General features: G+C 49.5%; 1 protein-coding gene across 1 annotated transcript; it reads left to right on the forward strand.

The window, feature by feature from the left end:
- Nucleotides 1-877: 877 nt before the first annotated feature.
- LOC125357533 (oocyte-expressed protein homolog) lies at nt 878-2,008 on the forward strand. The gene is made up of 3 exons (XM_048354511.1): nt 878-1,055; nt 1,179-1,361; nt 1,932-2,008. The coding sequence occupies exons 1-3, from the start codon at nt 878-880 to the stop codon at nt 2,006-2,008; spliced, it is 438 nt and encodes a 145-aa protein (XP_048210468.1).
- The last annotated feature ends 8,909 nt before the right edge of the window (nt 2,009-10,917 follow it).

Below are 10,917 nucleotides of genomic sequence, written 5' to 3' on the forward strand. Positions count from 1 at the left end.
ATGTCTTAGGATGGTGGAAACAACATGGGTCGAACTTTTGATATGGTCTATGATGGCCACTTGTGACATCTCATTGGGGAAAAAAACTTGATGAAAAAAACTTGACTCTATTTTTTTTTTGCCAGTCCTGGGCCTTGGACTCAGGGCCTGAGCACTGTCCCTGGCTTTATTTTGCTCAAGGCTAGCACTCTGCCATTTGAGCCACAGCGCCACTTCTGACGGTTTGCTATATATGTGGTGCTGGGGAGTCGAACCAAGGGCTTCATGTATAAGAGGCAAAGACTCTTGCCACTAGGCCATATTCCCAGCCCTGATGAAAAAAAACTTGACTAATTTCAAAATGGTAAACATCCGGAGAGGCAGAACCAGGAGAGGAGAGGGGAGGAAATTTGTAGGCTCGTGGGGCCTGCTCTGGGCCTCATCTACCTACCTGTGCTTGGAAGGTGACTGGAAACCCTTATCCTAGGCCCTGAAGAGGATTCCAAATAATAATAATAATAACAATAGTAATAATAATAATTTGCCCAGAGGCTGAAGTAGAATCAGCTTTTCCTCGTGGACGCTGACGTGCAGGGGCAGAGGCCCTGAGGCTGGAATTCTGGGGCTGGGATGACCCCTCCGAGGCTCTGGGGCCCCCGGGCCCCGCAAACCTCCAAACCACTCACCCCCACCCAGAGCCCACATCCAGTTCAGGGGAGAAGCGGAAGTGACCGGGCACCGGAAGTGACCATGGCCCTGGGGGCTCCTAGGGGCGCCGCCCACGGGGCGGGGCCGGGGCCTCCTCAAGAGCCGGGCCTGGCGGAAGCCGCCCCAGCCTTTGCAGCCGGGCCTCCGGGCCATGGATCCTCTAGGCCTTGGGTCCGCTAGGGCCGAACCCATGGGGCCGGATGCGGCCGGACAGGGCGGGCAGCAGCCGTCCTCCCCCCAGGAGAGGCCGCGTGGGGCCCCGCGTCTGCGCCCCCAGGTTCGCGTCCGGCCGTGGTGGTTTCCGGTGGAGGACATGAGCCGCCCTCTGGGGTTCTACCTGGAGGCCTGGCTGGCAGATCAGATCTTCGGTGAGCGGCCAGGGCGGGCGAGGCCGCTGGGTGAGGCCCCCCACCCCCCACCGCCCCCCCAGCCCCCAGGGCGGCCCGGCCCTGGCCAGCCCTTCCCCCTGACCCCTGGCCCGACTCGTCCAGGTCCCCACCAAGCCGTGGTCTCCCAGCTGGCATGGCGGAGTCGGGCCTTGGTGCACGTGAGCAAGGTGGCCCGCGGCACCGTGGCTGAGGTCTCCATCTTGGGACGGCCTGCGGGGCAGAATCGCGTGAAGAGCTTTCTCCTGAGCCTCGCAGCCCGGGGCGCAGAGCTCCAGGACCGGCCAGGTGAGGGGCTTGGAGAGGCCCCCGGGGCCCTGGGGTCTGCTCACCCCCTCCGGCCGCCCCTTCGCCTGCGCACAGCGGTTTGCACTTCCTAAGCACTAGGAAGCTGCAGCGCCTCTGGGGCCGTCAGCAGGGTGGGGAAGGAGGGGAGGTTGGACACTCTGGGCGCAGCTGGGCCCACTCAGCCTGAGCTGGGCCACAGGGGGATTCCCAGGGCCAGGCCGTGGTGGAGGTGTGAGCACCCCGTGCTGGGACTTGAACCAGGGCCCCGTGGCTTCCCTTCGTTTTATTTTTCCCCTCACGGCTAGCATTCTACCACTTAAGCAACAGCTCCACTTGTGGCTTATTGGGGGTTAATTCAGCTGAGAGTCTCTCAAACTTTCCTGCCCAGGCTGGCTTTGAACCTCGGTCCCCAGCTCTCAGCCTCCTGGGCAGCTAAGGGTTACAAGTGTGAGCCACTAGGGCCTGGCACAGGCCCAATCTTTAAAGCTATGTTGCAGATATCCATTCCTTTCTCCAACCACAGAACGTTTTCTCCTTGTGGATGATTGGTATCCATTGCTTCTCTTCCAGCTGAGAAGATGCCTCAACCTGAAGAGTTCTTGAAGAGCCCTAAGTCAGGCGCAGACACTCCCCAGCATCCTGCTTAGACCGTCTAATTGTCAGGCGTGTTCTGTGGACAGCCTTGCTCCTGCTATTGAAGTTGGAGACAAGCAAGTATTCTGAAGTTGCTGCATTTGGGTTTTTTTTTTGGTGTGTGTACCTTCAGGGATATGAAAACTATATGAATAAATAAATTTTGGTGCATCTGGCATAAGAAGAATTTTGATTACATATAATAACTACATAAACCATTCATATCGTGAGGTGAGGAGTGAATAGAATCCTGATAGTGATATTTCCTTCCCTTTACATATGAAAAAGTATGAGTAGGTTTACAAAGAGGTTTCAATTCAACAGATGAGTGCATGGCTACAGTACATCTTGAGTTCCTCCCATTTTTGTGGTCATAGGCAAGTCCTCAAATACAGGGCCATGTAAGTTATTGATTTTTTTTTTTTGTGGTAATTGTTTGAGTTGGGGTCGTTTTTTGTTGCCCAGGCTGACAGACCACCTCAACTCTTGGGCTTAAGCAATCCTCCTACCTTAGCTCTCTCAGTCCCTGAGACTACAAATTGGAGGTTCTGTCGTCACTCTTTTGTGAGGAAACAAATTGTGTAAACCCCATAATTGGCTTGCAGACATGAAGATGAGTAAGAACGCACCTGAGAGCTTGTGGAAGCACAAATTTCATAGGCTCTTTCTCCAGATTCTGATTCTGTGCGTTGTGAAAAGCTCATAATGTGCGTTTCTAACAAGCACAGGATGTCAAAGTGACCTTCTGAGGCTCTCAGGTGGAAGCTGTTGCTTGACAGCTCCCGGTGGGCCTCTCCCACTTGTGCATGGGGAGCTGTCCAGCGTTCTGGATGGGCCCTTATAACGCTGGGTGAAAATGAGTCCTGCTTTGCTGTCAGCTGTATTCCTTTTCTGTGATGTCACAGAGGTGTTTGTGGCAGGCGGGGCAGCTGGCCAATTATAATCACACCTCAATGACCCGTCTATCTACAAGATGGGTCCTGCGCTTGGGCTACCACTTTGGGAACTGGAATTCTTGGGTAAGAAAGTGCCAAGAGCTCTTGGGCTTTAGAGAAAGTCGAGGTTGGTTGGATTCATGCAATTCCCTCTCATTGGCAGTAAGGGGAGCTAGACTTTCATAGGATTTTACATTCCTACAAGTCTTTAAATTGTGAGTCTTGGGTTACAGAGGATGTTAACTGTTACCTACCTTTTCTTTAATGTCCTCATTTTTGCAACTTCTTGTGTATTTTGTTTTTCATAGGATAGACTTCTTAACTACATCGAATATTTCTGGTGTCCTCAGAAAAATGTGTGTGTGTGTGTGTGTGTGTGTGTGTGTGTGTATGTGTGTGTATGGAACTTGAATTCAGAACTTATGTGCTCTCTCTTAGCTCTTTTTATTCTCAGCCTGGCACTTGACTACTTAAGCCACACTTCCATTTTTAGTTTTCTGGAAGTTAATTAGAAATATAAGTCTCACTGACCTTTTTTGTCTGGGCTGGCTTCAAACTATGATCCTCAAATAACAACCTCCTGTGTAGCTGGGATTACAGGTGTAAGCCCTGTAAACTTATCAAGTCCTGTTGTCTTTCCCAGATGTGTCAGTCCTGGGGCTTGTCCCTGAGCTTCTTTTGCTCAAAGCTAGTGCTCTCCCACTTGTGCCACAGTGCCACTTCTGGCCTTTTCTGTTTATGTGGAATTGAACTCAGGGCTTCATGCATGCAAGGCGAGCACTCTACCACTAAGCCATATCCTAGCCCTCTGTGTTCCTTTTGACCCACTTGACAATACCACACTTACATAGGCTAAGGATACTTCCTTTGCTCTAGGTTTCAGACCCCAGGGACCCATAGGATACATATTGGTCCTGCATGGAGCACCTAAACTGAATGGTTCCTGCAAAACTAATGTATTCAACTCAGAGCTAGGACAGCAGTGTGAGGGTGGGTGAGATTTGAGCCAAAATCTAAGCGGATCTCTCCTGTACTTTCCCATTTGCTTTGTGGTTTTTCTCCCCAGCGGACTGAAGCTTGGCTCTCATCATGGAGGGGATGGTTTATGTGGTCCTGTAGAGTGAAGTGAAGGTCTCCCAGTGTTCCACCATGTGAGCCACACTGCCAGCCCTTTTGTTTTGGTTCTTTGCTTGGGTTGGCCTGGAACTGGGGGTCCTCAGTGTGTCCACTTCCCAAGTTGCTGGTATTGACACCGTGTGCTACCATTTCCAGCTGCATTTTCTTTAAAGAGGAATTAGCATTTTTATTTGTGATAAATCTGTGGTATTGAGGTACAGGAGTGTATATTTTGAACCCATTGTGTCGACAGAAATTTACTAGTGCAAAGTCTAATATAAAGTAGTATTGATATTTTTTCCCTGATCACGAACATACCTAAGGTTCTGCGCATACGAGGCAAGAGCTTTAATACTGAGCTACGAAGCTACACTACTAGTCCATGCTCACTTTTTCCTTTTGTAACTCTCAACTTAATCTTCAACCAGTAGAGGGGGCCCAGGAGCTCATTAAATATTCTGAACTTTTAGCCAGGAGGTGCTGGTGAGATGAGGCAGCCAGGGCAGAGCAGATGGCATAAGGCTGTTACCTTGTGTTCATTCATTGTTGTCACACGCAAGCACACCACTCCCTTGGCATTGATTTCCTAAGGCACCCAGGCTGGAATAGGGAGTTGCCCATCTCTAACTCAGGAATCCAATCTCTAGCTCTGCCTGTTCTCCCAGGCTCACCAGTGCTCTGATCACCTCCCAGTTCACGCACAGCCTAAGGCATTTTTATGTGAGCTTAATGGAGTACTGAGGATTGAACTCGGGGTTATACACTGTCCCTCAGCTTTTGTGCTCAAGGCTGGCCCTCTACCACTTGAGGGACACTTCTACATCTGGGTTTTTGCTGGTTTCCTGGAGATAAGAGTGTTATATCCTTTGCTTCTTGAACTCGCTTCATGCCTCCATCTTAGCCTTCTGAGTGGCTCGCATGAGCCACTGGTGCCCAGATGAATAGATTTTAAGAGAAAAATATAATGTAATAGAACAATAATAATAGAAATAATTTCCAGGCTGAGCAGAGACCAGTACTGAAGGAGAAGAATGACCAGCAGTGCTTTCCCCCTGTGTTGGGGTCAGCTGTGCCTTTAAGGGGCCACAGCTGACCTTGGCCTGCCCCTCCCCATCTTGCCTTTGTCATGAAGATAAGGCCCTGCTCCTGGGGCAGCACATGTGTAATGGAGGATACCCCAGAAACACAATCCTTGGGGGGCCGGGCCTCCGCCCGCCAAAGGAGGTCCCCTGACATCACTTGAGCGACAGCCCTCTGTGACCAATCTGCAATCCCTCTCTTGTGCCCGCCCTCGGGGGTATATCTGGGGGACTCCTCATTTGAATAAACAGAAGCCTAGAGATTTTCTCCGAGATCTCACGCGCTCGTGTCTTCCTTGAGCTGGTGAGCATGGAAGTATTACACCCACACGCAACCCAAGGCTAAACCCGGACCTCACTCCCACGTCCGATACCCTACTGGCCGGGGGGACATAAGAGAGTAGGTATGGACCCCCCACAGAATAGATAGGTAAGCTTAGGACCCTTCCCCACGTGTTGGGGAGCGATAGAGCTAAGCCCGGCAAATTTACAACCCCAACACCCCTGTATTAGGGTTCTCCTCTTAAAAGATGGAAATCTACCTTAGTGGACAGCTCATGAGGATTCCCGGCCCTGGTTCACCCCTCTAGATGTAGTCTTTGGAAGATCATTGAGGTGTGTTTAGTCCTGCTGCCCCAAATGTGATCACTGACTAGCAGCGTGAGCAGACCCGGGAAGCTGTTGAAATGTAGCCTTAGGCATGCCTGAGATCTACTGAAACAGTGCTGTCACAAGATGCCACGTGATTCTTTTGTGGTGTGTGTGAGACAGTATTGGATCTTGAATTCAGGACAGTGCCTTGCACTTTGGCTTGGCATTTTCATTCATCATGGTCGCTCTCCAATGGGAGCCACACCTCTACTTGCTTTTTCTTCATTAATTGGAGGTGAGATTTTCTTTGATTTATCTGCTTGGGCTGGCATTGCTTTGATCCTTATAGCTCAGCATCTTGAATAGCTAGGGTTAGAGGTGTGAGCGCTCTTACTTGGCACTCTCCTGCCTAAGTGTTCTCTTATTTATTCAGTTCGAGAATTTTTTTTTCTTTTACCAGTCCTGGGGCTTGGACTGAGGGCCTGAGCAATGTCCCTGGCTTCTTTTGCTCAAGGCTAGCACTCTATGTCTTGAACCACAGTGCCACTTCTGGCTTTTTCTCTATATGCAGTGCTGAGGAATGGAACCCAGGGCTTCATGTATGCTAGGCAAGCACTCTACCACGAAGCCACATTCCCAGCCCCTAGATTATTTTAAACCTCAGTTAACAGCAAATTCTGTTAGGAGTATAAGTTGGTGCTTTACTTTTTTGTTGTTGTTGGTCATGGGGCTTGAACTCTGAGCCTGGGTGCTGTCCCTGAGCTCTTCAGCTCCACTTCCAATGCTTTACTTTTAAATAATGACTTATATAAAGCACCAACCAAAACATGGACACAAATTATTCACAAGTTTAATATAGAATCAAATAGTGTCCCTCCTCACCTTCATGATTAAGGGAGAGTTTGGAAAAGAAATAAAAATTCTGTCTTTTCACTTCTGGGCATCTACTCCTTTAGAAAGGAAATGCTCCCTAGTATGGTTCATGAACCAGAAGATTTTCACTGATTCAGTGAATTAGGAAAGTGGAAGTTGGCAAAATATGCTAACAAACTTGGATGTAATAGTGTCCACTGACATACAATGAAAGTTAAGATATCAATAAATAAGTTGTAAAATAGCTAGAGTACAAAAACTACCAGGCTCTGTCCCCAAAATTTGAATACATGCACAGCCAGGTCTCAGGGTACAGAATCTGTGAAGAAGCAGAGCTTAGACAACATCAGGGAACCAGTCAGAGGATGTCTTTGAACTAAAGTAACCTCGTGGCTGGGCTGTCTACATAGTAGGATGTTGGGGACAGGGAAAGTTCATGCTGGATAATAAAGTTAAGAGGAATGGAAACAAAGACTAGAGGCTCACAGCTGTAATGTTAGCTGCTCAGGAGGCTGAAAACCAACATGAGCAGGAACATTAATAAGATTTTTATCTCCAATTGACCACCAAACTGTCAGAAGTGGAGGTGCAGCTCAAATGGCAAAGTGCCAGGCCACAGTAAAAAAGCTAAGGGTTCTCTAGCCCTCAGTTCAAGACCCAGTGCTGGGCTGGGAATGCGGCTTAGCAGTAGAGTGCTTGCCTAGCATGCATGAAGCCCTGGGTTTGATTCTTCAGCACCACATAAACAGAAAAAGTCAGAAGTGGCTCTGTGGCTCAAGTGGTAGAGTGCTAGCCTTGAGTAAAAGAAGCAAGGGACAGTGCTCAGTTCAAGCCCGAGGACTGGCACACACACACACACACACACACACATATATATATAAAAAGACCCAATGCTGCCAGAAAAACTCACAAAGTAGGAGCTGGTGGCTTACACTTGAAATCATAACTATAGGAGGGAGACATCTGAGGTTCCAGGTTTGAAGACAGCCCAGGAGAAAAGAGCGCATGCATGTACCTGTGTCCTTCTGTTCATGAAAATATGCTTCTCAAAAAAACATATTGTGGGGGTTGTCCTAGTGGTAAAGTGTTTGCCTCACATACATGAAGCTGTGAGTTTTATTCCTCAGCACCACATATATAGAAAAAGCCAGAAGTGGCTCTGTGGCTCAAGTGATAGAGTGCTAGCCTTGAGCAAAAGAAGGGACAGTGATCAGGCCCTAAGTCCAAGCCCTAGGACTGGCAAAAGCAAAACAAAAGCGGGGGAGGAGGGCAGGATGGGGCGCAGTGCCGCCTACCGAACACGCGTGCCTGCTGCTCTTCCGTCAGGTAAAACACCAAGGGAGTGTCGAAGTTCTCGGGCCAGGTCCACCAGGCCCCCTGTTGTGCCAAGTCCCAAGACCACCACCAAGAAGACGACCGAGACTCAGACATTCCGACATGCAATAGCAAGCAAGGCTTTATTCAAGCGGCGCCGTGGCGGGCCTTGTCCTACCCACCGACACAGCGGATGTTAGGAGGCAGCCTCGAGCTGCAATTATACAGAGCTTATAAAGGCCAAAGACCAAGGAACAGCAATCAGGTGTTTAAGCAAGCAAGGTTACAGGTACAAATCTGATTGGCTCAGGGCTCGAGGCATTCCAGGGGTGGCCAGAGTTAAGTATTCCCAGTCATTCGAGTTCTCAACCAGCTGGGCCCTAATAGGCTTGTGCTGGGTTTGCTTACAGGGCCTACTTATCTCAGGTTCACGTGGTAAAGTGGGGTTCGCATGGTAAAGTGGGGCCCACGTGGTAAAGTGGGGCCTGACTTCAAAGTCAGGCACTTCACCCATGCTGCGCTCCAGGGCGCCTCTCCCTCTCCCGGCTCTACTGGGCGCCCAGGAAGCCCAGAGCCATGGTAAAAGCCGAGGAAGGGCTGAGCCTTGCGGTCCCTTCATCTTCACTCACTGGGACAGGCCTCCCTTTCCCACCCTGTCCCACCCTAGAGAGGGTGACCCTGCCCTGAATCCCTGTGGGAAAAGCCACCCATACCTGCCAAAGCCAATCTCCAAGCCCTTCACAGAATCCTTCTGCGAGAAGCTGGGAACCCAGGCCATGGTTGCCTTTCTAGACCTGGAGTCCAAACTCACCTTGTCTCTAGTTTCAAGTACTTCCAGCACAGATCTACTGAGAATGTGCTGGAGCAAGAAGGTTCGGGAATTGTCTCCCAGGGCTTTGCTGTTTTGTGTGTGTGTGTGTGTGTGTGTGTGTGTGTGTGTGTGTGTGTGTGTGTGTTTGTTTTTGCCAGTCCTGAGGCTTGGGACTCAGGGCCTGAGCACTGTCCCTAGCTTCTTTATGCTCGAGGCTAGCACTCTGCCTCTTGAGCCACAGCAACACTTCCACCCTTTTCTGTTTGTGTGCTACTGAGGAATGGAACCCAGGGTTTCATGCATGCTAGGTGAACACTCTACCACTAAGCCCCATTCTCAGCCCCAATTATGGCAATTTCTATAGCCAGAGTTTACAGGATATCACCCACTCTAATAAAACTACAAATAAATACAATACAAAATAAAGCAAGAGTTAGAGAAACAGTCACAAGGATGTTTTACTGTTGTATACGTGGAGATAAGACTAGAGAGTATTTTAAAATATGAAATTTTCTTAGAGGATCTTGAAGTCTGACTTTGGCCCCACCAGGCCCCAGTGGGGCTCAAAAGTCTGACAGTAAGAGCAATTTTTAAGAACATGGTCCAATTAATTAGAACTTCTATTGCGCATGGGACAGACCAGTGGCTCGCACCTATAATCCCATCTCTGAATGCTGAGACCTGGAAGATAGCAGTTGGAAACAGCAAAAGGTCAGACTAGAAGCCTGGCTCAAGTGGTAGACTGTCAGCCAGAAGTGAGCAAGGCAAGCAAAACGTAAAGGCTCTGTATCAAGCCCTGTACTGGCACAAACATATAAAAAAATCAAAGTTACTTCTTTTCATGGTGGTGTATGTCCATAATTTCATCCATCCAGGAACTTGAGGCAGAAATGTGAAAGTTTGAGGCCTGGTTTCTAAGAGACACAAACTTTAAACAAGATTAAAAACGAAAAAGAGCTGGGGAAATGGCTCAAGGTCTAGGGCTAGACTAGCTCTGGCCTTGTTGGGTCCCCGGTGTATGAAGAAAACGAGTAAGACACCATGTGCTGTCATTCGCTTTATCTGAACCGCCGGGCGGTTCTTCTTGTTCCGGACCCAGAGAAATGTGGCCTGCTTCCGCATTCCCCAGGGCTGGGTGAAGGGCGGCGTCTCGGGCGCACTCTCCAATGCCCTTCCCCCTCAAGTACAAAGGTTGGACCCCAACATCTGTGCCTTTTACGTTTTTTAAAATTTTTCTTTGATCAGCAGGAGGTGCCCTACTCGAGAACGCACCGTGTCTTAGGTTGCCCCCCCCCCCCATTGGGAGATGTACTCGTCTTGGGCCACGCCCTAGCTCTTCAGGCTGACCTCCCTGCCCGGCTGGCAGGCCCGATGAGAGGACTCGGGGAGAGTGGGATTGGCACTTGAAAGAAAGCCCTGATCATTTTCTCTCATGCCAGCGGACCTCAGCGAGCAGCAGGTCCTAGGAGTCGAGTGACGAGCCTCATGGGGTTCCTAGATGGCTAAAAGTCCAAAGGCCACTTGGTACCTAGACAGCTCTGGCCTATCACTTACAATGTAAGAGACCCATGTGTCTAGCACAGGGCAATGTAAACATAATGTAAATGGGAGCATAAAGCAGACATGAGTATAAGCAACCATAATACAAGGCAAATGCAAACATGAGTAACTAACACATGAGCAATTACAACAGGCACAAAGCAATGGAGGGTCTCTTATCTGGCTTAGTCCATAGAAAATAGAGGAATCCTGGTCCATTCTGGTGTCACTCAAGGTAGTACAGATGTCTCTCCCTTTCCTTGATGGTGAGGTAGAGGTAGGTTCAGGTCCTGGCGATTTGGCAGCCAGGGTGCTGGTAACTTAACAACTGAGGTGAGTCAACACTTTATAGTAAACATTGCAGCAAGGTGCCAATCCCTTGCTTATTGTAAACATTTATCATAAAACATTAAGGTGTCCAAGTCCTTTAGCTCCTATTTCCCTCCAATGGGGGCCCCTAAGATAAGCGGCAAAGGGGGGAGCGAAGGGAGGAACAACAGTGTGCAAAATTTCCCTTTGGTTCTTGTGCAAGGCTGTGGGCCACACTGCCACAGCAAACATTACTCCAAAGGGCGCCAGGCAAAGGTCCAGGGAAGAAACAGGGCCGACACTGGGTCCATCGCTGGTACAGGCAGGCTTTCCCATTTCTCCATAGAAAATTCCAC

Source organism: Perognathus longimembris, chromosome 9 (genome assembly GCF_023159225.1).
Source record: "Perognathus longimembris pacificus isolate PPM17 chromosome 9, ASM2315922v1, whole genome shotgun sequence".
Taxonomy (NCBI): Eukaryota; Metazoa; Chordata; class Mammalia; order Rodentia; family Heteromyidae; genus Perognathus; species Perognathus longimembris.

Excerpts from the sequence above, each read along its gene's own strand:
- LOC125357533 (XM_048354511.1), top strand. The coding sequence starts at position 878 with ATGGGGCCGGATGCGGCCGGACAGGGCGGGCAGCAGCCGTCCTCCCCC. Across the intron at positions 1,056-1,178 it reads GCTGGCAGATCAGATCTTCG|GTCCCCACCAAGCCGTGGTC; the intron begins GTGAGCGGCCAG and ends CGACTCGTCCAG. Across the intron at positions 1,362-1,931 it reads AGAGCTCCAGGACCGGCCAG|CTGAGAAGATGCCTCAACCT; the intron begins GTGAGGGGCTTG and ends CTTCTCTTCCAG.